At 42.6% G+C, this 26845-nt stretch overlaps 1 protein-coding gene across 3 annotated transcripts in view; it reads right to left on the bottom strand.

The window, feature by feature from the left end:
- The window catches only part of sez6b (seizure related 6 homolog b), an 830703-nt gene that overhangs the window by 312744 nt on the left and 491114 nt on the right, over window positions 1–26845 (bottom strand). For all 3 annotated transcript variants that reach the window (XM_043718461.1, XM_043718459.1, XM_043718460.1), the window contains exon 4: window positions 8578–8770. In XM_043718461.1, the coding sequence (XP_043574396.1) occupies window positions 8578–8770 (193 nt within the window). The remainder of the gene's footprint in view (window positions 1–8577; window positions 8771–26845) is intronic.

The raw sequence follows: 26845 nt of genomic DNA, 5'->3' as shown, positions 1-26845 counted from the left end.
TATAACATGTAGGGGAAAAGTTGTGAAAGGCTGCATGGTTGTAGGGTGCCAAGTGGGAAGGGACTGAGAAGTTTCAGGGATGGGGGAGTGTGGTGCTGATGACTAGGCTATGTCTGGAAGGCACAGTGAGAATGTGACCTGCGTTGTCTTTCACAATCTCGCAATTCCTAAAGACAATGTAGAAATTAATAACGGCAATGACCTCACTCAGAGTGAACGGAGTCAGTTTTCTCTTTTGCCCCAATACATAGCCTCCACCCCTGAGCAACAGGAAACCCTTCAAGGCCAATTGCATCAGCCACGCACTTGCAGAGTACAGGCTGAAATCCTTTGTGTTTCTGAAACACATACAGTGTCCAACAGTGTGGGGTAAAAACGTTAGTCCCTGCTAACACTGATCATGTCACTAGTGCTTGTAGCGTGAAGATAGTTATCGCTGTGATGCAACAGTAACCCCAGGTGACCTTAAAAGACGCATGGGCGGCATGGTGGCACAGTGGTTAGCACTGATGCCTCACAGCGCCAGAGACCCGGGTTCAATTCCCGCCTCAGGCGACTGTCTGTGTGGAGTTTGCACATTCTCCCCGTGTCTGCGTGGGTTTCCTCCGGGTGCTCCGGTTTCCTCCCACAGTCCAAAGATGTGCAGGTCAGGTGAATTGGCCATGCTAAATTGCCCGTAGTGTTAGGTGAAGGGGTAAATGTAGGGGTATGGGTGGGTTGTGCTTCGACGGGTTGGTGTGGACTTGTTGGGCCGAAGGGCCTGTTTCCACACTGTAATGTAATCTAATGTATGGGCTACAATCCACAAAGCTAACACAAGACGTCAGGGGATTCATAGGGGCACGGAACAGATTCCTTCTCAAACTGAAGTGAGAGTACAACATGATCCTTTCAACAATAATGCCCTTCCGGGATGATATGGGATAAGAGGAGAAGAGTTCAGTACGCACAGAGCACTTACACTCTCTTACTGTCTCTTTGCAACATGACTGGTGAAGTATTCATTGGAATGATGTCCAATGTGAAGGTGTTATACCATGCCCCATCTTGACAGAGTGCTCCATGTCCCATAAAATGGAGGAGTATATTAAACTGTCATTTGTGAGTGATGTGAATACTGATTGCTGACAATGATAAGGACCTGTTATGCGCCATACACTCCCCACACAGCTTTACTGGAAATGTGACTGATGGGTCCTAGCACAGCTAGGGATATCATTGCTGCAGCTGTGATGCAATGAAGGGATAGAGAAGTGGAGGAAGAACAAATGCCCCAGCAAGTCCAGAGCAGTAACAGTATCCACACAATGTCCTCCACACTAACAGGTTGCAGATGAAAGCCTCCTCAGGATGTGCAGAAGTAACAGGAGGACCGGAGTCTACAGCTCTCAATGCACCAGATTGAGATTACCCTGAGACACTGTCCCTGAACTACAGTATCAGACTGAGATTACCCTGAGACACTGACCCTGAAATATACCAAGGTGCAGGGTCAGACTGAGATTACCCTGGGACACTATCCCTGAATTACATCAAGGTGCAGTATCAGACTGAGATTATACTGAGACACAGTGCCTGAACGATATCAAGGTGCAGTATCAGACTGAGATTACCTAGAGACACAGTCAGTGAAATAAATCAAGGTGCAGTATCAGACTGAGATTACTCGGAGACACAGTTATTGAACTATACCAAGGTGCAGTATCAGACTGACATTACTCTGAGACACTGTCCCTGAACTACACCAAGGTGTAGTATCAGACTGAGATTACCCTGAGACACGGTCCCTGAACTACATCAAGGTGCAGTATCAGACTGAGATTACTCTGAGACACTGTCACTGATCTAAACCAAGGGGCAGTATCAGACTGAGATTACCCTGAGACACTGTCCCTGAACTATATCAAGGTGCAGTGTCAGACTGAGATTATCCTGAGACACTGTCCCTGAGCTACATAAAGGTGCAATATCAGACTGAGATTACCCTGAGACACTGTCCCTGAACTACATCAAGGTCCAGTATCAGACTGAGATTACCCTGAGACACGGTCCCTGAACTATATCAAGGTGCAGGATCAGACTGAGATTACTCTGAGACACTGTCCCTGAACTATATCAAGGTCCAGTATCAGACTGAGATTATCCTTAGACACTGTCACTGAACTACACCAAGGTGCAGTGTCAGACTGAGATTATCCTGAGACACTGTCCCTGAACTACATCAAGGTGCAGTATCAGACTGAGATTATCCTTAGACACGGTCCCTGAACTACATCAAGGTGCAGTATCAGACAGAGATTACCCTGAGACACTGTCCCTGAACTACATCAAAGTGCAGGATCAGATTGAGATTACCCTGAGACACTGTCCCTGAACTATATCAAGGTGCAGTATCAGACTGAGATTACTCTGAGACACGGTCCCTGAACTACATCAAGGTGCAGTATCAGACAGAGATTACCCTGAGACACTGTCCCTGAACTATATCAAGGTGCAGTATCAGACTGAGATTACTCTGAGACACTACAACCCATGGAAAAAACCAACATCATCTACAAAATTCCATGCAAGGACTGCCACAAACACTACATAGGACAAACAGGAAGAAGGTTAGCCACCAGGATACATGAACACCAGCTAGCCACAAAAAGACACGACCCTGTCTCCCTCGTAGCCCTACACATGGATGCAAAAAACCACCATTTCGACTGGAACAACACATCTATCCTGGGACAGGCTAAGCAAAGACATGCCAGAGAATTCCTAGAGGCCTGGCACTCCAACCACAACGCCATAAACAAACACATAGATCTCGATGCCATCTATCAACCCCTCAGAAAATGAACAGGAAATGACATCACCACAAACCCCAGGAACCCCACCCAGGACAAACATTTCAATAGAAAGCAGGAGACAACAGCTTCGCTTCACTTGGAGGTCGCCACTGATGTTACCCAGCCAGGTAATGAAACATCTGGATATCAAACCTACAGCTCAGCGAGTAAACCTACACCCTAAACTGCATCTTGGTGTAGTTCAGGGACAGTGTCTCTAATCTCCAGCATCTGCAGTCCTCACTTTCGCCTGATTTTTAACTTTGCCCATCCCAATCCTACACTGGCACCTCCACAATAAGGTGACAGCACTGAATTTTTCAGTGACTGGCTTCTACCCTGAGGACCTGCCATGATGCTTTTATCATTGAGAATTCTCACATTCCTGATGTACTGGATAGGCCAAATGCCTTACCAAGACAGTTACTGGGGGACAAGGACCACTCTTTGTTACCATGGCTGATGACTATCACAAAACTCCCTGACTGAGGCAATCCACATTCACAATGCAATCCATTCTTTAACTGGGGCCACATGGAAGCAAACGATAGGTCTGCTGTGGTTGAAGTTCCACAACCTGAAAAGGTCTACAATGCAGTCCAGACATTGTGTGCTAATAATCCTAGTGTGCTGGGAGCAGGCAAACAGGGGTGTTATGGAGGCCAAGGAGCTGGCAGAGCAGATGCAGTTTTTCTGAGGTAAATGCCGAAGGCCATTGAGCAGGAAGAATATCACTTTCAGTATGCTTGTGTGGTGTAGCATTGCCTGCTACAAGCCAGACAGGACTTAATTGACATCCAGTTCCAGTGGTTGAGAGTTGGGTAGAGTAATGATGCATTGACATAAAATTGTTGATGCTCAACCTGCAAGCAGTGCCTCTGTACTCCAACAGGAACATGTCCGTTTCCTTTTCTGTTTGCTTTTGGTGTTGGCAAATATTTCCCCATCTGTGTTAGCCTTACATTGAACAATGATAAGATGTAAGGGTAGACTGGGGCACTGGAGAATAAGCAGCATTGATTTAGAAATGATTGTAAGATGGGATATCGCGAAGGACATGGAGAAGTGTAGTCTAGTGCTTAACCAATGATTGGGATAGGAATGTGCATTGGTACGTGTAAGTATTTGTTTGCCACTGGTAAAATTCACCCTGACAAACCCAAATCTTTTCTAGAGCCATTGTGCAGACTGGAATTGAGTTGCTGGGAATTTGCAAGAAGTATCGCTGTTCTTCCAAATCCTGCTGGAATCAGGAATAGCATCTACCAAAAATCGTAGACTTGCAAAAATATTTCCCTGATATCTACATCCCTTTGTTTTAGATTCCCTACAGTATGGAAACAGGCCCTTCGGCCCAACAAGTCCATACCGACCCTCCGAAGAGTAACCCACCCAGATCCATTCCCCTGCCCGATATATACCCCTTATTAATGCACCTAATACTATGGGCAATCTAGCATGGCCAAATTCACCTGACCTGCACATCTTTGGACTGTGGGAGGAAACCGGAGCACCTGGAGGAAACCCACGCAGACACGGGGAGAATGTGCAAACTCCACACAGACAGTTGCCTGAGGCAGGAATCAAACCCAGGCCCCTGGCGCTGTGAGGAAGCAGTGCTAACCACTGAGCCACCATGCTGCCCTTTTTCTTGAAGGAATATGTTCCATTTGTTTACAAAGGGCTTGGTGAGCCAAAGGGCCGGTTCCTGTGTTGTACTGTTCTTTGTACCTCCAGTAGTTCAAAAAGGCAGCTCACCACCACCTTCTCTCAAGGGCAGCCAGGGACAGGCAATAAATGTTGGCCCAGTGAGTGATTATGAAAAATTGCACTCACCGCTATCTCTCTCATTGCCTCTTCTGTAAATTACTTATCCTTTTTACGGTGACAAAACAACCTGACTTGGAGGAATTAGCTTGAGTGTGGTCAGCAAAGTATAAAGTAGCAAAGAATAAAATTATGTCTTCTGCGGGGAGAAGATTTGGCCTGCTCTTTATTTTCCATTCTCTAAACAGAAGTAACAGTAGCTGAAAACTTGCCAAAACTAACTGAACGATACACAATCAACCCAAAAGTATTCACCAATGGAATACATGTAGTCAAAGGCCTTTCCTAACATAAGTTGTATGTATACACAACATTCGAGCACTCACAGTGTCCTGTTTGTGAGGATATGTTCTTATTCCTTGCCAAGAAAATCTGAGCTTCAGCAATTGTTACAATTATTTATGTAGTGACATGGTACAGTGACATAGAATGGCTCTGAGAGGGAAGGAGCCCAGACTGGTGCAGAGAAATGGAGGGGGAAAAAATGGAAGGGCACTCAGAGGGTAGGACCCAAGAGGGGCACTGCGAGGGGGAGGAGACAGGACGAACAATGAGGGGGAGGAATTTGAAGTGGTACCAAGGAATGTGGAGCCAAGAAGGCTCCAAGGGGAGGAGGAGGGCTGAGAGGATGGAGGAGATGGGGTGGCATGGAGAGGAGACAGTGAGAGAGCTAGGAGCCAGGAGAAGCGCTGACAGTTGAAGGAGTCACAAGTGGCACCAAGAGGAGGAGGAGTCAGGAGGGGCAAGAGATGGCGGGGCAGCCAGGCAGGTGAGGGGCACTACAACAAGAATTGATTTGGTGTTGACTTCCATCCTCAAACAAGGACAACTGAATCCAGTACACGAAGTGTAACAACTGATAAACACTCAACAAAGATCATGGCAAACATATATATTTGTTGCAATGGAACATGCTCTTGGTGTGCTGCTGAAGTTTTAATCACCAAAAGCATTGAAATGACCTGTGAAGTGAGGGGAAGATTCCTTATATATGCATTAGTAATAATGTAACCAAAACATACCAGGTTTCAACAAAAATACTGTTCAAAAGCAGATATTTTCCATTCTTAAAGAATTGTAACCAGAGAAAATTTTGCACATCATCTACTACAAATAATGTCCAGAAGATAACTTTTCTTATTTGTTGGTGTAACTAGTGGGCTCTCACCACTGACCATCTTTTGCACTACACAGACATGCTATCACGAGTTCTGGGAAGATTTATAGCTCAGGTTGAGGTTCTGGATGCAGATTTGCTCGCTGAGCTGGAAGGTTCATTTTCAGATGTTTTGTCACCATACTAGGTAACATCTTCAGTGTGCCTTCGTCCGGAGGCTCACTAAAGATGCTACCTAGTATGGTGTCGAACTGTCTGAAAATGAACTTTCCAGCTCAGCGAGCAAACCTACATCCAAAACATGCTATCGTCACTTCAGACTCCTGAGATCAATGTGAAAGCCTTGAATATTTTTTTAATTTCACTCATAGGATGTGTGTATTGCTGGCTAGCCAACATTAATATCCCATTCCTATTTGCCCTTGAGAAGGTGGTGGTGAATTGCCTTCTTGAACCGTTGCAGTCCATGTGCTGTGGGTTGACCCACAATGCCCTTAGGGAGGAAATTCCAAGATTATGATCCAGCAACACAGAAGGAACAGCAATATATTTCCAAGTCAGGATGGTGGGTGATTTGAAGGGAAATTTGAAGATGGTGGTGTTCCCACTTATCTGCTGCCCTTGTCCTTCTGATGGAAGTGGTCGTGGGATTGGAAGGCGCTGCTTAAGGATCTTTGGTGAATTTCTACAGTGCATCATGTTGATGCAATGCTGCTACTGAGCGTCAGTGGTGGAGGAAGTGGATGTTTGTGGATGTGATGCCAATCAAGCGGGCTGCTGTGTCCTAGATGGTGTCAAGCTTCTTGAGTGTTGTTGGGGCTGCATTCATCCAGGCAAGTGGGGAGTATTCCATCACACTTCTGTCTCGTGCCTTGCAGTTGATGGACAGGCTTTGGGGAGTCAGAAGGTGAGTTGTTATTGCAGTATTCCTAGCATTTGATCTGTTCTTGCAGCCACTGTAACTGTCGAGTCATGGAGTCATACAGCATGGAAACAGACCCTTTGGAACAACTGTCCGTACTGTCCAGGTTTCCCAAACTAAACTAGTTTCACCTGCCTGTGCTTGTCCCATAACCATCCAAACTTTCCCTATTCCTGTACCTGTCCAAATGTCTTTGGAATCTCATCCCTGTATCTGCATCCACCACTACCTCTGGCAGTTCATTACACATACACACCACTCTGTGAGTGAAAAATCTGCCCCTCAGGTCCTTTTTAAAATCTTCCTCCTTTCACCTTAAAAATGTGCTCTCTTGTTTTGAACTTTCCCACCCTCGGGAACCTTATGATTTTATAAGCCTCTGTAAGCCTTATAAGCCTCAACCAACTACACTCCAGTGTAAAAATCCCAGTTATCCTTATAATTCAAACCATTCAGTTCCAGCAACATCCTGGTAAATCTTTTCTGATCCCTTCTCAATTTAATACTATCCTTCCTATAGCAGAGTGACCAGAACTGTACACAATGCTCCAAAAGTGGCCTCACCAATGTCCTGTACAACCTCAATATGACATCCCAACTCCTATACTCAGTAGTCTGAGCAATGAAGGCAAGCATGCTAAACGCCTTCTTAACCACCTACATCTGACCTTAATTTGAAAGAACTGTGTAGCTGAATCCCTCAGTCTCTCTGTTTGACAATGCTAGCCAGGGCCCTTCTATTAACTGTATAAATTTTGACCTCATTTGGTTTTTCAAAATGCAACAACTTGCATTTATCCAAATTAAATTACATCTGCTACTCCTCATCCCACTGGACCTATTTAACAAGTTCCCTTTGTAATCTTAGATAATCTTCTTCGGTGTCAACTGTACCACCAACTTTGGTGTTATTTATATGCGAGTCCAGTTCTTGCAGCCACTGTATTTATATGACAAGTACAATTGCGTTTCTGGCACATTTGATAAGCTCTAGGATGTTGATAGTGGGGGATTCAATGATGGCAACACTATTGAATGTCAAGAGATGGTGGTTAGATTCTCTCTTATTGGAGATGGTCATTGCCTGGCATTTGTGTGGTACAAATGTTACATACCATTTATCATCGGCAAACATCCCCACTTCTGACCTTTGAAGAAGCAGCTGAAGATGGTTGGGCCAAGGACATTATACTGAGGAATTCCTACAGAGTCGTCCGGGAACAGAGAGGACTGACTTCCAACAATTACAACCATCTTCCTATGTGCCAGATTGCAGAGCTTAGATCTGATCTGTTGGTTGTGGGATCGCTTAGCTCTATCACTTGCTGATTATGCCGTTTGGCACATAAGTAGCCCTGTTTGGTGGCTTCACTAGGTTGACGTCTCATCTTTTAGTATGCCTGGTGCTGCTCCTGGCATGCCCTCCTGCACCTTCCACTGAACCAGATTGATTACCACCCACCAACCTCTGAAGACAGAGGAATGGAAACAATATTGAGCAGTTTAAAATAGTGCTATTTATTTTGACTTCATTAATTTTCCAAGTAAATACAGCACAAACATATTCATTATTGACATAAACCAGTCTTTTGGAAAGATATTTTACATCAGCTAAAACTAAGCTCTAAAAGGAACTCTGTTGGGAAGAGATTACTTTTGAACATATATTGTGCATATGAGTCTCTTACACAGTTCCTGATAAATATCAGTTGCAAGTCCACACAACTGGATATAAATTTCCATTTGTGCAAGATCTAGCAAGCAAGTGCTTTTTTCTAAGTCGGGACTATTGCTTTCAGATTTGATAAAATACTCGGCCACAAAATAGTGGCATTGCTTTCGCCTCATGATTACAGCCCTGGTGTGTAAGCACTTACCTTGATAATGGAATTGGAATGAGCCTGGATTTCCAAGTTGAATGCTCTGGAAGTGGATAGCAACTTGATTGCTTGGGCTGCGAATCACCTGCCCCTTCATTAAAATCGACTCGTTGGCGAGAACAGTCGGTTCATCTCCATCAAGTCCTTCAATTGTTAGCACCTCTCCTTCAGACAGGCTGATGTTTTTGACCTACAGAGAGATTGTTTGGAAAATGCTGTTACAAAATTACCAAGTATCAAGGCATTTCGATGTGGCTTGGAAGTAGCAGCAGAAATTCTACATTTTAACGTTTATTAATCCTTTCTTGAATTGCTCTCTCATGTAGCATTGCCATTTTCCAAGGCTTACTAGTCATGTACTTAACGTGATCAAGAAATTTATGTCTCGGCATTAAACTTAGCAGCCCTTCAAGTTAAATCTTAGTTAAATATAAATTTAATGATCCAGTTTCCCTGGCATTGAGTTTCATCATAAATAAACATTGGCTGCAAATTAGGACTATAACACTGCAAATTCCATCTTTGTTGTAGCAGTACAGCTCCTACATGAATCAAACTGTTCCAGCCCACTTCACCTAAGCGTCAGAATGGTATTTGAAAAGTCTCTGGCTCACACTGAGCCTGGAATATTTTGTTGCACAGGGAGACAGGAGGAAGAATAAATACCTGAAAGCAGGGAGCACAGACTGATATGCCAGGATACATATTTGCTGGACAATAAGTCACACACCCTCTGAAGAAATGATGCCTAAAATTGCTGTTGCCTCATGATCCAAAGATTATGCCCAAATGGTTGTTCATTGAGCAACAGATAGAGTTTGAGAGTTTGGAGATCAAGGTCAGAGTCGAAGTTAAAATGACAGACAAATGGAACCTTAGGGTGACACATGAGGTATGAACTGAGCTCTTTCGTTAGGCAGCTGTCCAAATGAGGACCAGAAAACTCACTTTATAACTAACTCTGGATTTGTGAATGGCTTAGGCACCATCTGATATGCCTCCTCCATTTTGATGCTGTATTTTATAACCGCAATCTGTACAAAAGTACAAAGGTGCCAATGTTTTTCCTTTCAAAATCCAGGAGAATCTTGTAATCCAGCAAAGTATGATAACTTTTGAAAATCTACCTTTGTACAGATTGCGGTTATAAAATACAGCATCAAAATGGAGGAGGCATATCAGATGGTGCCTAAGCCATTCACAAATCCAGAGTTAGTTATAAAGTGAGTTTTCTGGTCCTCATTTGGACAGCTGCCTAACGAAAGAGCTCAGTTCATACCTCATGTGTCACCCTAAGGTTCCATTTGTCTGTCATTTTAACTTCGACTCTGACCTTGATCTCCAAACTCTCAAACTCTATCTGTTGCTCAATGAACAACCATCCCAATGAAGAGTTTGAGGAACAATACATAATCTTTCAATGAACCATGTCATCGCTTCTGGTCTCAACAATTAATTTAACAATTTCAAATTGAAACCATCAAACAATATTTTTCCACAATCAGTTGGTGATCATTTTGTTAGAGCCATTTATACCTCCTCTAAATCCATATTGTCCAATCTTGTGCTATTATAATTAGACTATTAATCCAGACACACAGGTCCTAAGTTCAAATTCCACCATTGCAGATGATGATCTAATGATGACCATAGAATCATTGCTGATTGTTAGTAAAACCCATCTGGTTCACTAATTTCCTTTCGGTAAGGAAACTGCCGTCTTTACCTGGTGTGGCCTACGTATGACTCCAGATCCACAGCAATGTGGTTGACTCTTAACTGCCCTCTGTGCAATTAGGGCTAGGCAATATACGTTGGCCTGGCCAATGATGCCCACATCCTGTGAATGCATTAAAAAAATCTCCAATGGAAAATGCTGGAATCACAGATCTGGCAATGCAGAAGGAGAACTAGTGTAACAGAGTTAATGTTTCAGTTCAGTGAACCCTTTGTCTGAACCAGGGCTACTTAGTGATGCAGCCATTTTTAAGGAAGGTAGGGGAAGGAGCGAGGGAAAGAAGGAAGATCTTAATGTAGAAAGCAGAGAAATGAAATGACAAAAGGGATGATACAAGGCAAACGAAAACGGCACTGGGATGGGAAAGAAACAATGATGGGTCTAATGGAAAATTAAATGGAATCAAAACAGAATCAACACCAACAGGCGCCGTTCAAAACATTTCAAAAAGCACAAAGTCCAGACAAGAACAGGGTCTCAAGCCAAGACTGCAGGTTCTTGAAATCAGTTGTTTGAAAGATATTGTGATGTGGAGGTGTTGGATTGGGTTGGACAAAGTCAGAAGTCACATGATGGCCAGGTAATAGTCCAACAGGTTTAGTTGAAATCACAGGCTTTCATAGCATTGTTCCTTTGTCAGATGAAAGATTGTTCCTGAAGCACACGTGGAGCTTTATTGGAGCAGAGCAGGGGCAGGGGCTCAAACACAGGAAGATCAGATGACATTCTGCATGCAGAATTAAAGGGGTCGATATCTAGGGAGATAGGGTTTGGAAATAAAGCCCCATCACCCCACCAGCATGAAAGTCTGGCAGATCGAGTGTCAATCAAGCATTTATGAGCTGACCGGCTGGCTTCTTGACCTAGAAGTGCCACAGCAAAGAAATTCCGTTCCACTTGAAGCTGCCAGTCAAATAGAGTTAGTCCTGTATCTAGGATCCAGGTCTGAGCATCTAGAAGCTTGACATGATAGCATGGGTCAAGTTCAAGCAACAGGATAACAAAAGAGTAATTGTGCCTAAGAGAATGGGCACAGGAAAACCTTCTTTGTAAATAGGTTCTGTCTTGACCCATAATCAAATGGAGTCCTGTACGCACAACTGTGAATGCTTCAACTTTGCTGAATTGCATTCACGTAATTCAATTTACACTCACATGTATTTCATACTTTGACATGTCCACACTTTGAAACAGACTCACAGCTTCATTTTGTACAAGGATGAGAGGTAATTGAACATGACACTTCACTTCTCCTGCTAATTGGAAATCAAAGGGTTTGAAACCTCCCACCACAATCAGAGGCAGGCAGCCAGCAACTAGGAGCTGCAAGCCAAGGCTGCACAGCGACACTGACTGGGAGTGGCAGGGGTGAGTGATTTCCGGGTGGAAAGCGTTGCTCGGTGAGGTCATGGGAAGAGTGGCTGTTGGAGCTAAGGGCAGGAGAGTGCCTACCGCCAGCCACCACCCCCACGTCACCAATGCGCTCAGACTGGAGCAAATGAAGGAGCCTCCATAACCTGGCAGGCAGACCATGCTGGCTTCCTGGTTGGGAAAGCAGCTACTTTTCCCTGCTTGCCAGGAAGGAAGGTCATCAGACTAATGAGACCCTTAAGGGACTATTGCAGAACCTTAATTGGGTGATGGTTAGGAAGGTCACCCATGGACCATGAATCCAGTATCTGGAGAGTTTTGCTCTAGTTATATCTTCAGGCTCTCTCATTCATTGTTCTGTTACATATGAAGCATCAGACCACTGTAAGCATTCCACTGGATCTCTCCAACAAAGGGGGATGGGTCAGAGTATTACATGTCAAAATAAAATCATGGACAAAAAATAGAAATCATTTTGATTATTTGCATTTCATTTAGCAATTGTTCTCAGTGCTACACTGAAGTTTTGAAATCAAAGACAATGCAGGTTTTAAGTTAGTCTTTTTACCAAAAGCTTATTAAGAGTTGTATATTTTAAATAAAACCGCTAAAAGACTTGCATCAGCCACAATAACCAAGGTCTGCTTCACTGCTCTTCTCTTTACTCACTCCTTAGTCTAGAGGGGTCCAATTCATCCATCATTTCTTCCTGAAGAAATACCACATGGTACACATCTTATCCCTGTGACCTTTAAAGGACTATCTTTCTACTTTTGCAGCTGAAGCAGAACCTGATTTTATGTGGCTTAATGTTACAGCAAGTAAATCCTGGATGCAAGGTAGTTGTTAACCTATTTCCCAGAAAATGGCCTACAGCAGTCCAGAAGTAACTAATTTTAGAAAACAAAATTTCAAACTATATTGTGGAATTTTAAAAATCTATTTTAATCCACTTAAAATAAACAGGTGCATTAAGGATGAAGATAAGTCTTGCAAATTTACTATGTGTAATTTAGAAAAATGGTCATCAATAATTCTAAGGCCACTATCATCCTTTCTTGCATTCTTTGGCGTAACAGTTAACTTCATGAGGATTTAACACCAATACTCTGTCCCACGGCACCATATGCCTGCTTGAAGTTCTGTTGCCACAAGTATTTGGTATCTCAAGGACAGAATTATTGATCTTGAAAAAAAATGTTCTTGCTGAGCTCTGGAACAACAGGACAAACCTGAAATGAGGGCTGTGGGGAATAAATTCATCTTGAACGGGAGTGAAATTGGACAAGAAAGCATTACAGCTGTAAACTCTAATTAAAATCAGGCCAGACAGGAAAGAGGTTGCCAATTTGTTACTGCTCATTTTGCACTAAGGCCCAAGCCAATTTATAGTCCTCAATGTTTGTACAACTGCAATACATCAATTTTATTCAGTGGTGCATTTAGAGAATTTAGAGGCTTGAAATAAAAGCGTGGTTCAAGTTCAAACTGAATAAAACAGGGTAACCTGTTCTGACAAAAGGTCACTGGACTTGAAACATTCAATCTGTCATTTTCTCAATAGATGCTGCCAGACCACTAACTTTCTCCAGCACTTACTGCATTTATTTATGGTTTCCAGTATTTGCAGTTCTTTGTTACATACAGCAGGGTAATTGTGTCTGTGAGAATGGGACAGGGAAACCTTTCCTGTAAATGATTTTAAATTGGACCCATAGCCAAATGGAGTCTGTATGTACAATCATGAAGACTTAAGCTTACACACGGTTCTGCTTTAATGTGGGTTTCTTCAACATGAATGGGCTTTAACGCCATTGAAGAACTTAGACCATTATTTGAAGAATGCAAACTTTCCTTACCTATATAGGCTATAATGCAATTCCAGCCCCATTAGTTTACATGGCGCAGCTATTGTGCAATTTTCTCATAATGTGAGATCACGTTTCATCAGATCCAAATGTATTTCATTGCATTAAACAAATTATGTTTGCACTTGTATGCACTACACGTTTTGACATGCACACATTTGAAAATAAATCGCCCGTCAGCTTCATTTTATTCACGAATGAGAGGCAATTTTAGAATCAAACAGTACAGAAGAGATCTTTCGGCCCATTGAGTCTGCATTGACAAAAAAACATTACATCTACTCTATCCTACTTTCCAGCATTTGGTCCATAGCCTTGACTCATAGACATGACCTAGTGCCAAGAAAAGAACCTTTTAAAGGTTGTGATGTTTCCTGCCTCAAATACTCTCCAGGGCAGTGCAATACAGATTCCCATTACCCTTTAGGTGAAAATTATTTTCCTGAAATCCTCCCTAAACCTTCAGACTTGTACCTTAAAATTATGCCCCCTGGTTATTGACCCTTTAAACTAAGGGGATCAGCTGTTTTCAACTACACACAGTGCTCCAGCTCTAGCCTAATGGAAGTCCTGCACAGTTCCAACATAACGTCGCTATTCTTATAATCAATGCCATGACTGACACAGGCAAGTATCCTGTATGCCTTCGTAACTACCCTATGAAGCCCTCCTGCCCCTATCAGGGATATATGGACAAGATCTCATGATCTCTTTGTTCCTCCAAACTTCCTAATGTCCTGACATTCACTGAATAATCCCGTGTCTTGTTATTTCTTCCAAAATACATTACCTCACACTTATAGACGGATTAATCAGATGGTTTGGTCAATGGCAAATGGAAATTAATCCTGCTAAGTGTATTCCTGTAAACCTTCCTGTAATCCAAAACTTTTTTCCTAACTATCAACCACCCGGTTAATCTTTGTGTCATCCGCAAACCTACTCATCATGCCCCCATAGTTTCTTCTATATCACTTATATACACATCAAACAGTAAGGGACCCAGTGCTGCTTCCTGAGGTATGCTTTTGGACACTGACCTCCAGTCAAATAGATAGCCTCCTACCAATAAGCGTTGTCTTGTACCATTAAATCAATTTTGGATACAGTTCACCAAGGTGCCCTGGATCCCACGTGCTTTAACAGATTGCCATATGGTGCTTTGGTAAAATCAAAATAAACGGCATCAACTGTCCTCATTCATGCTCCTGGTCACTTTGTCAAATAGTTCAAGCAAATTTGTTAGACATAACGCTTCTCTGACAAAGCCATGATGTCTATCCCTGATCAAATCTTGCCTCTCCAAATTAAGATTAAATCTTCAGAGAATATTCTCCAATAGATTCCCAACCACTCATGTGAGACCCACTGGTCAATAATTCCCTGATTTCTCAATACCATTCTTCCTCTATCCTTCTTGAAAACTTGAACCACATTTTCTAGTTCTCTACACGACCTGAAAAAGGAATTTAAAATTTGGGTCAGAGGTCCTGTAATTTCCTCCTTTGCCTCCCACCGCAGTTTTCCACATTTAAGCCCACCTTTATCCTCCTTCTCCTTAGTGAAGACAGATGTGAAATACTGATTCAACACCCAATCAATGTCCTCCAGCTCCATGAGCAGATAGCCCCTTCATCTCTGAGCCCTACTATTTTCCTGTTTATCCTCTTCCCCATGATATGCTTACTGACTATCTTCGGATTCCCCCTAATCTTACCGGTCAGTGATTCTTCATGCCCCCTTTTTGCTCTCCTAATTGTTTTCTTCAGTTCCTCCTTGAAATATCAATGCTCCACGAGCACCTCTATTGATTTGCTTCCTTTGTGCCTTTTAGAAGCCTCTCTTTTCCTTCTTATTCAGCCCCAAATATTCCTAGACATCCAGGATTCCCTGGGGTCGTTGCTCTTTACATTTCACCAGAAAGGCTACATGTTGGGCTTGTACTTTACCAATTCTGTCTTGAATGCTTTCCTCCACACCCCCCCCCCCCCAAAGTTCTGTACTGAATTACTCCAAAAGTAGCTATCCCCAGTCTACTTTAGCTAGATCCTGCCTTATTTTAATAAGATTTACCGTCCCTCAATCCAAAACACTTTTTTTTGCAGACCATCTTTTCCTTTTCCATAATAACTTAAATCATACTGTGTTATGATTGCTGTCACTAAAATGGTCCCTCACTGTCTCCTCAAACACCTGACCAGTTTCATTCCCAGAATCAGGTCCAAAACTGCACTGTCCCTTGTTAGTCTTTTTACATGTCGCTATTAAAAAGCTGTGCTGAATATATTTTAAGAAATCTGACCCCTCTAATCCTTTTACGCTATGACTATCCCAATTAATGCTGGGGAAGTTGAAATCCCTTAATACAATTGCACTGTGATTGTTTTTACAAACATCAGCAAATTGTCTATGTATCTGCTCTTTTATTATCTGCTGAATGTTTGACAGTCTGTAACACACTCCCAGTAGTGTGACTGCCCTCTTTTTATTTTTAAGTCCTACTCCCAAAGCCCCATTTGAAGATCTTACTGCAGTAACTAACTCCCTAATTAATAGTGCAACACCATCTCCTCTGTTACACTCTCTCCTGTACTGCCTGAAGATTCTATATCCCAGACTTCTGAGCTGCCAAACCTGCTGCGCTCTCAACCATGTCTCTGTGATGTCAATCATACTGTAAACTCATCTCTTTCACCTGTAAAACTCCTAGTGTTAGAGTAGGTGCCACCCAGTTTCACCTTGCTCTCTAGCAACGCAGCATGGCTGAACTCCCTCTGCCTTGGTTCCTCTCCAAAAGTATGCTGTGTCCCTATTGTATTAACATTGGGTCTCCTACATAACTAATTTAAATTCTGCCCAACTATAATTGAATGTTGCACTCTTTTTTCTTCAGCTAAGTAGAAATCAAATCCTCTAAACTTCCTACCACAATCCATTTTCCATTAATCAGCAACAATACAATCTGCTCATATGAATAAAATAAAGAACTGTAAATGTTGGAGACTTGCCAGATGCTACTAGACCTGCTAAATTTCACCAGCAATTTCTGTTTTTGTATACAATCTGGTCAGCTAGGTAACAAAGCAGCCTGCCTTCTAGCAGATTTAGCCACTGCTGAACAGCAACAGAGTCATACTGCCACTTTCTTTAGCCTTATTCGCAAACTCACACACACTGGCAATCCAGTCTTCACAGCCTCACGTAATTTCACGTTTCCTATGTGGCAGCTATGTGGTCACTTTTGGACCATCCTGAAACATTCAGACAAATACTTAAACTTGGTAGCAGGATTAGAATAAAAATGGAAATGCTGGAAGTATTCAGCAGGTGTTGTAGAACATAGGGAGAGAAACATAGTTAGCATTTAAATCAAATATGATCAGAAATCCCTGGAGTTGGGATATATCTAATCAGATTTCCAGTATGCAAGACACGAGGACCCTCATCCCTTCCGGGATCTGAGGGCACATAGATACAAGTTGGCATTGTCCATGTTTGTACACATAATCATTACTGTAAAGGTTTCTTTATGTTTTCTTTTTCAATGTCTTTGTTGCTTTAATATGATTTCAGTTGGCTGACTGTGTACCCATCATCCTTGAAATGTATAAAGAGTTTTCTAATTGTTAAACAAATCAAAAGATTTAAACAGCAGTGTAACTCAGGGTTACACCATAACTGTGCGCTTGAACACAGGCTACCATTAGATTGCCTTATTTGGTATGGCCGAGAATTTTGCAAGAGTACAAGATTAATCAAAGGTAACGATCCACTTGGTACAATAATTGCATTTCAGCAACCTACTGTGGTATAGGACTACTGAGAACTTGTGCATGCTGTCAGGATAGTATGAAATATAGACTGCTGATTTTGAATTCTATCTTTCGAGTTGAGACTTTCATGAACTGAAATGGTTTTAAAATAGGAATCAAAATGACTTAAAATGACTTCAGGCATCACTGACCCACAGAGTTTGGTCAAGTTTCATGAAATCAATCAACGTGTTAAACAAATGACAGCTCAAGAAGAAATTGACATTTCCCCTAAGGACAGTGAAACCTGAAGGAAAGTCTTCCCTGGGAGGCATGGAAAGGTCCTTATTATCCACCCTGATTTGGGAATCTTCACATGTTGAAGGTGAAACTTCACCCTGTGGATAGAATAAGCTGCTATTTTGAGACATTCTGTGGTAGAAAGATGGGGGGAGGTGGACTTTTGACTGCAGAACTGCAACAGGTTAGAGAAAGCTCTCTCTGTCTCAAGAACCAATGTCCTGCGACACTGGGTAGCTGGAAAGAAACATGGAAATTGAGAATTTAAAAAATAACTGCTCATACTTCTCTACTGCTCATGTTGCTACAAATTAAATAACCAACCACAGTTCTCAGTTATACCTCAAGACCAAGCAAAACATTCTAAACTGTCTGAGGTTTTCTATTCCTTTTGCATTGGATTCTATCTTTATTTTTATTCACTTGCAGGATGTGGGAATCACTGGCCTGCCAGCATTTGTTGCCCATTCCTAGTTGCCCTTGAAGTGGTGTTGGTGACCTGTCTTCCTGAACTGCTGCAGTCCACCTGCTGTGGGTTGACCCACAATGCCATTAGGGAAGGAATTCCAGGATTTTGACCGAGCAACAGTGAAGGAATGGTGATGTATTTCCAAGTCCGGACGGTGAGTGGCTTGGAGAGATGCTTGCAGGTGGTGTTGTTCCCATATGTCCGCTGCCCTTGTCCTTCTTACAGTTGAGAGGAATTCAGACCAGATAGGCTGGGAGGATGGAAGTGGTCAGGGACGTGGAAGGTGCTGTCTAAGGATCTTAAGTGAATTTCTACAGTGCGTCTTACAAGCAGTACACACTGCTGCTACTGAGTGTTGGTGGTGGAGTGGCTAAATGTTTATGGATGTGGTGTCAATCAAGCGGGCTGCTTTGTCCTGGATGGTATCAAACTTCTTGAGTGTTATTGTTGCTGCACTCATCCAGGCAAGTGGGGAGTTCCATCACTCTCCTGACTTGTGTCGAAAGATGATGAACAGGCTTTGGTGAATCAGGTGGGGAGTTACTTGCTGTATTATTCCCAGCCTCTGACCCGCTCTTGAAACTGTTGAATTTAAATGGTGATTCCAGTTCAGTTTCTGGTCTGTTTTATGTTGATAGTGGAGAATTCAGTTTCTTTAACTGGATTGATGTATTTAGGTCACAGTTTAGAAGTCATAGAGATGTACAGCATGGAAACAGACCCTTCGGTCCAACCTGTGCATGCTGACCAGATATCCCAACCCAATCTAGTCCCACCTGCCAGCACCCGGCCCATATCCCTCCAAACCCTTCCTATTCATATACCCATCCAAATGCCTCTTAAATGTTGCAATTGTACCAGCCTCCACCACTTCCTNNCCTCTCACTGTAGCTCAAATCCTCCAACCCTGGCAACATCCTTGTAAATCTTTTCTGAACCCTTTCAAGTTTCACAACATCTTTCCGATAGGAAGGAGACCAGAATTGCACGCAATATTCCAACGGTGGCCTAACCAATGTCCTGTACAGCCGCAATATGACCTCCCAACTCCTGTACTCAATACTCTGACCAATAAAGGAAAGCATACCAAACGCCTTCTTCACTATCCTAAGTCACTTCTACAATCCACCCAACCTGCACATCTTTGGACTGAGGAAACCCATGTAAACAAAGGGACAATGTACAAATTCCATACACTACAGTTGCCTGAATCGAACCAGAGTCCCTGGTACTGTAAGGCAGCGGGTCTAACCATGGAGCCACCATGCTGTCCCACAATGAGCCTGATGCCTGGGGAAGTCACTGGAGGTACAATGGTATTTTGGCAAGAGAGTACAACGGTTAGGGAGTGAATTCTTTTTTTAAGGGAGAAAGCGAGGGAGAGTGAGAGTGTAATTGCCTGTGTGAGACAGAAAGAAAGAGAGAGAAATAGAAATACTGTACAATTGACATTTTGCATTTATTATTTTTCTTGAGTTAGTAATTTTTTAAAAAAAAGTTCTTTGTTTCACTGAATAAACCTATAATGGGCTCCTGCTTCATGTCAGGCTCCTGAAGGACCTACTGGATGGATTTATTCAGATTTGGGACGCCCTCTATCCCAGCACCATTGTCATAGTACTGGACTATGCCAGCCTAGTGTGATGTTACCATCTGGATTTGTGATGATACTATGCCCTTAAGAGGTTTATTTTGTTCTGGTTTATTTTATGAAAACAGGTTGGGATGGAGGTGGTGAGCATTCTGCTTAAAGTCATAAACAGTTTGTGAGCCCTTGGGTATGTTTTAAAAGTTGGAACAAAAGAAGCAGTCTGAATGGGTGGGATCAAGCTCCCACACAACCAGGATTTTCATTTTTGCTTTCAATAGATATTGGGGTTGTGAAAGCTGCTACATCCCTCTCACTCTTTCCTACAGCTAAAAGTTGGGCTTCTCTTCCTGCTGCTAGATTACATGTGAGACAATCTGTCTTACTGAATTTGCCTTTGCCAAGGGTGGGTTAGGGGATGTCACTACATTGGCACAATTGCTGATTAGTAGTTAAGTAATCTATCATTCTGTTAGGTTTCCTAACAGAGTTAAGATATTCCAGTCCTTTTTCTTTTGTAATTTAACTATAGTGTATGAATAAAGTATATTTTGCTTCAACCCTGGTAGTTTGACCAATCAAATTGCATCCAGAATGCAATACCTGGCACTTGCCTTTAAAAATAAGAAAAGTTGAGGGTCTAATCTATCTCCTTGACATATTTTGAGAGTGTTTGATCTGGTGCATAGCAAGCTAAAGAAATTTCAACTATTTGGAGGAATGCGAAGCAATATAGATCGAAGGGCAAATGACCTATTCCACTCTGCCAGGCTAAGTGCCACTAACTTATCATTGAATCTTCACACACTATCTCAGCTCCTGTACCCACTTGTGTAATCCCTGCCTCTCTCTCTTACTAGGAAATGAACAGGCCCACGATAGAGCAGGAAGACTCAATATGGGTGATGGGCTTAGTATCACTGACTGAGGGGGTAAATCAACAAGGCGAGGCCGATTCCATGAGTATCGAGGTCGGCTCAGAGTGAGTGAGCACAAAGAGAGGGAAAGAAGAGCCTGGTGATACGGTGGCACAGTGGTTAGAACTGCTACCTCACAGGGACCCAGGTTCCATTCCAGTCTTGGGCGACTGTCTGTGTGGAGTTTACACAATCTCTCCATGTCTGTGTGAGTTTCCTCCAGGTGTTCTGGTTCCCTCCCACAGTCCAAGGATGTGCAGAGTAGGTGAATTGGCCATAGTGTTCAGGGATGTGGAGGTTAGGTGCATCAGTCAAGGTTAAATTCAGGGTAATGGGCTAGGGGAATGGGTCTGGGTGGGTATTCTTCAGAGAGTTAGTATGGACTTGTTGGGCTGAAGGGCCTATTTCCACACTATAGAGATTCGATGAATCAGTCTTTGAGCTGGATGTGTGCCCTTGAACGCAAACTGTCATCACTGCAAGCATTACAATGAAAGTTGCCAATGTAACATTGAAGAGCGGAAATGTTCTTTAAGTAAATTTGAAATTGTGTCCTGAGAGGCCGGCAGATACCAGGTACAAATATCTATGGGCATGAGATGCATGTGGCAGGTGCCTGAGGTCTGCACCTTGAGATATTGATGCTTGGGGTCCAACAATGGAGATTATTCAGAAGGTCTGAGCTGAATTCACCAAATGCTTGCTCTGGTTTCTGTGTTGGGTTTTCCCGATATCTGCTTCCCTGGAAAGTGTGGTGAGATGGAGGTTATATATCATCATATTAATGAGGTGAGCTAGGCTACCCACAAGGCAATAAGCAACTATCCCCTTTGATTAACACCCCTACAGGGTGAGAATCTTAGTTAGAGGCAAGAAAACCGCAGATGCTGGGATCCAAAGTAGACAAACAGGAGGGTGGAAGAACACAGCAAGCCAGGCAGCATCGGGAGGTGGAGAAGTCAACATTTCAGGTGTAACGAAAGGGTGAAAATTCTGCCATCCTGCTTGAGAAGAGTATAAAAGATGGCCCCAGCTGGAGATAGGCCTCACTGCACTTAGCAGCCAATCCTGCCATTGGCAACATTGCTCAGACCTTTATAAGTTTCCACCCGAAAGTGTCTGTGGTCCTGAATACTGAATACACATTAAATCTAGTCATTGGTGAGCTGACGTCAGAAAACGTGATCATAAACTCATTAGACTGTTGTACAAGCCTGACTAGTTCACAATTATTCGTCAATCCTCTGCTCCCTACTCTGTCCAACGCCTCTGCCTGTGGGGCAGATTTTAATTAAAGTAAGTCAAACTTGGGATAGTTATAGTTGTGAATGGTAAACAAACTAATCAAATTTATTCCACCAATTCAACTCTCATTTACAGTCATAAGCAAGGCCTCAAGCGAGTTCCTTGCAATTGCTGTTTTTCAAAATGCCCTCTACCTTTCAGCTGAAGGCCGATTGTTTTAATAGAGCGATTTCCCTGAACTGTGCTTTCTTAGCTAGGTATCAGATTTAAAAGAAAAACAGATCCCAGTGCTAAAACTGTTCTTTCAGCTAAATGATTTATCCTATCCCAGCTTAATTGTAGATAAATATTCCTCAGCTACTTCTCCTCGCTCTGGTTATAGTGCTTTACAATCATTGATTAAGGTGACTTGTTTTCTGAGAATAGATTATTCCTGTTGATTTTAATGGTATGCATTTGAACTGAAGACTCACATGGGGTCTATTGTCAAAACAGCATCAATAAGCCGAAGACTTATTTAGCCCTCAGATACTCAAATTCAAATGTTTTTTATAATCAAGAGAGTGACGTGTGTCCTTTTTGTCTTTTTCACTTTCACCTCAATTTCTGATGTGCCCTCCCTCATGAATACAAAACATTGGATGACACCAAAACTAGATATCTAAAGGAACATGCTTTTCCCATGGGGAAGGTAAAAGAATTCCGACATGAGAGAACCACATATGGTTTGGCAAATGAATTGGGGTACAGCAACTGCAAAGATTGAATGGTAATCGACATATCTATACAGGACCTTTAGTGTTAAAAATACACTAGGTGGGGTAAAGTGTCTGAAAGGAGGAGAAAGTGAGGTCTGCAGATGCTGGAGATCAGAGCTGAAAATGTGTTGCTGGAAAAGCACAGCAGGTCAGGCAGCATCCAGGGAACAGGAGAATCGACGTTTCGCGCATAAGCCCTTCCTGAAGAAGGGCTTATGCCCGAAACGTCGATTCTCCTGTTCCCTGGATGCTGCCTGACCTGCTGCGCTTTTCCAGCAACACATTTTCAGCTAAAGTGTCTGAAACCAAACTAAAACAGTCAAAACAATGCTGGATTTAATCATTGCTCCAGAAGGACTTTCTAACCTTATCTGTGAACCAGAAAGCCTTTCACAAATGTGATCAAAACCCAACTGTATCTATTTTGAGATCCAAAAATGATATGAATATTTGAAAAATAGTGATATGTTAATGGTGAGTTATTCTGTTTTTGTGTTGCTTGTTATGGATAAATATACCATCAGAACACTGGAGAAATCTACTTTGCTCTACCTCGACATCTTTTAAATGCACCTGAAATGGCCTCCATTTACCATTTCAACCAAAAGGCAGAACCTCTAACAGTGTGACCCTGCCTTAGCACGACACTAGAGTATCAATCTTTAGGTTTCACTCAGAAATAGGAGTGCTAACTAAATGCCAGAGCTGAAATTGGTTAGAAAAGGTGAAAATAAAAGCTTGGTGAAAGATCTATTTTCAGAAGCTTTCTTGAGCAGAGAGATTTACAGAAGGCTGCTCAGGGATGAGACCTTACTGGATTAAAGCTTCTTCATTTTGGTGAGCTGCAGCAAGAAGGAAATATAAGACAGAACAGAGTGGGACAGTGCAAGATGCTGTGCAATTACAAGGTTGGAGGGCATTGCAGAGTTCGAATGAGTTGCGATCTGGGGAGTTGAAGACGAACAATATCATCAAAGATTTGTTGGGTGAACAGGTCTAACTGTAGACAGGAAATGGGATGGAGTTTTGGATAAATTTGAAGTTTATGAAGACTGGAGTTTGAGAAAGTGGAGGAGAAATTACTGCAGATGCTGGAATCTGTACTGAAAACAACAAATGCTGGAAATCACAGCAGGCCAGGCAGCATCCATGGACAGCGAGCAAACCAAAATTCCGAATCTAGATGATGCTTCATCAGAGCTGTGGGGGTTATTGAGGTGAAGTTTGGAAGACAGAGGCAGCACAGAGGTGAGGAAGAGAAAGTCATGAGGAACAGATCTTTGGTAGCAGTTATGAAAGTGACTTTGTAAGGGCAGGAAGAGAAATAACTGTTGAAGATACCTGTATTTGGACAGGGATTGGAGAAATATATTTGTACTTGGTGCATTGGCCAGCTTGTCATAGTCATATGATTTATATACATCTGCTTTCACTTTGATTTGTGACAGTCATTGAACATATTATGTAAAGCATGATGACAGATGTGAAGCTGGAATTGAGTACATTTTCAGAGCTTTACGAGGGTGAGCTACCATAAGTAAGCAATGAAGAACTTTGAACTGCTTGGTGAATCAGAAAGGCTGGAAACTTTCCACTCCCTGCTGCTGTGATAATAAAAGGAGAACTATGACAGAATTAAATGGGAAGACTGAGCAAATAGTAACAACCGTTTATTAGTGCTGGGCATAGAGTGCTCAAGGTATTGCAGCATGGATCTCTTGAGGAGCAGAAAAGACAGAGGGCAGAACTTACGATGTCTGCAGAGACACAGGGGAAGGTGATGGCCTAGTGGTATTATCACTAGACCATTAATCTAGAGAGGAGAAAGTGAGGACATGCAGGTCCTGGGCCTCCTCCACTGCCAAACTCTTACAGCCTGACACCTGGAGGAAGAATGCCTCATCTTCCACCTTGGAACCCACTAACCACACAGGATCAATATGGATTTCACTAATTTCCTCATTTCCCCTCCCCCCACCTTATTTCAGATCTAACCTTCCAACTCAGCACCACCCTCATGACCTGTCCTACCTATCCATCTTCCTTCCCAACTATCCATTCCCACCTATCAGCTTCACCTACCTATCTCATCCTCAGCTACCTTCCCCTCAGCCCTACGCACCCCCACCCCACCACCTCCCATTTATCTCTCAGCCCCCTTGGGCCACCCCTCATTCCTGATGAAGAGCTTATGCTCAAAATGTCGATGTCCCTGCTCCTCGGATGCTGCCTGACAGGTTGTGCTTTTCCAGCATGACACTCTCATTAATCTGGAGACCTGGGTTCAATTGCTGCCATAGCACATGGTAGAATTTGAAATCTGGAATGCGGAAATAAGCCACCATCATGCTGTTGTTGTTGCTTTCTTACATTGCCTCGTATGATACTTCATTTAACCCCTTGCCCTTTCAGGAAAGGAATAATCAGAAGAGAAATAGGGCAATATACTGGGCAAAGGCAAACCCTAATCACTGCCAGCAGCCATTCATTAGAACATCAGATGGATTTGTTTGGGAAGTCATCACTCCATGAAATCATGGTCAGATCAGCTCGAGAGAAATTTCCAGCCTCTCAGACAGGAGCAGAAGAGTGGCTGCAGCAGCAGCTGAACTTAAAAAAAAACACAATTGATCTGAAATGTCAGTACATAGTGCCAGCAAGAGAGTGTGTTTCACATGCTGCCCACTGCCTGTGGGCCAAGGCAGTGCTGCCACCTGGAACTCTGCCCCTCGTATACTGCAGTTCAAATGCCAGGCTTGTTGGAGCATGTATTCAGCTTGAGTATCCAAGCTGCTGAATTATTCAAAGGCACCACTGTTTCCTATGCTTTTGGCAATCACCAAGGTTAAACTCGTGAGATATTTATCCTCTTTAGCTTCTGTTTGTTGAGTCTAACTGTGCCAGCTAATTGACAAAATTAAAACGCCGGCCTCACTGTATTTATTGGAACTTCTTCAAGTTAGTTTTAGGTTAGTAATAGTACCCATACCCTGATTTCCTAAACCTTATGAAACATTCATCGAGACTATTGAGACAAATGCAGAGTACTTAACACAAACCGAACTCTCGAGTATCTCTTACTTTGATTTTATAATAATATTGCAACATTCTAAGGGCCTTTGTCAGTTACAACCCATCTGCTGAATTAAAAGAGCTTTACATTAAAAAAGATTGCCTAATGTTCAGCACCATTCATGACTCCTCAGATAATGAAGCAGTCAGCATCGAAATATATCTACGCATGGACAAGATGAAATTCTGCGCTAAAGTGGCAAGGTAATTTGTGCCACACAAGTTCCAGGCAATGACCATTTCCAACAAGAGACCTTTCGACATTCAGTGGCATTACTGATACGTAATTCCCCCTTCATCAAGCTACTAAGGGTTTACCACTGACCAAAAACTGCACTGGACTTGTAATATATTTATTGTGGTCACTAAAGCAGGTCAGCGGTTGGGATTTTTGCAGTAAGTACCTCACTTCCTGGTTCCTCAAAACCTGCCAGCCACGTCAGGAGCGTGATGGCTGAGTGTTCCTCCAAAAAGCTCAACACCATCTATATTGTAACAGTCTGCTTGTTTGACACTCCATCCAACTCATCCACCATTCACTCCCTCCACCACTGAAGCACAGCCAAAGCAGTCTGCACCATTTAAGGTGCATTGCAAAACTCACCAAGGTTCCTTAGACAGAAGCTTCCAAACCTACAACATCTCAAAGGGCAGCAGATCCATGGGAACACCACCATCTGCAAGTTCCCCTCAAAGTCACTCACCAACCTAACTTGGAATTATATCGCCATTCCTTCAGTGTCACTGGACAAAGATCCTGAGATTCATTCCTGAATACACTGATTGTGTATCTTCCCTGCCACTGCGTTCCTCAACAAGGCAGCTCACTACCTTTGTACAAGAACAATTGGGAACAGACAATAAAAGCTGCCGAGCCAGTCCCACCTGCATACCAGAAAAGAACAAAACAAGAAAGAATATAAACGTACATCTGGTATCTCAAATAAATGGCAATTAAATAGCATGGGTGCAATTACTCAAGTTGTTTGGTTTAGCAAACATATGGCAAAGCATTAACCTATCTCAAAAATACATTAAAATATGTGCATTTATTGTTAGCTATGTATATCATACTATACTCCATATGCATATTTTACACAAACATCAAATGTACAGTGGCTTTTATTTTATTCAATCCATGTTGGAATGCAAAATAACATTTATTGTTCTTCCTGAATTGCCAGAGG

The sequence above is a fragment of the Chiloscyllium plagiosum genome, chromosome 28 (assembly GCF_004010195.1).
Source record: "Chiloscyllium plagiosum isolate BGI_BamShark_2017 chromosome 28, ASM401019v2, whole genome shotgun sequence".
NCBI lineage: Eukaryota > Metazoa > Chordata > Chondrichthyes > Orectolobiformes > Hemiscylliidae > Chiloscyllium > Chiloscyllium plagiosum.
Note: the sequence above shows the minus strand (reverse complement) of the source record. Positions and strands in the feature narration are given on the sequence as shown.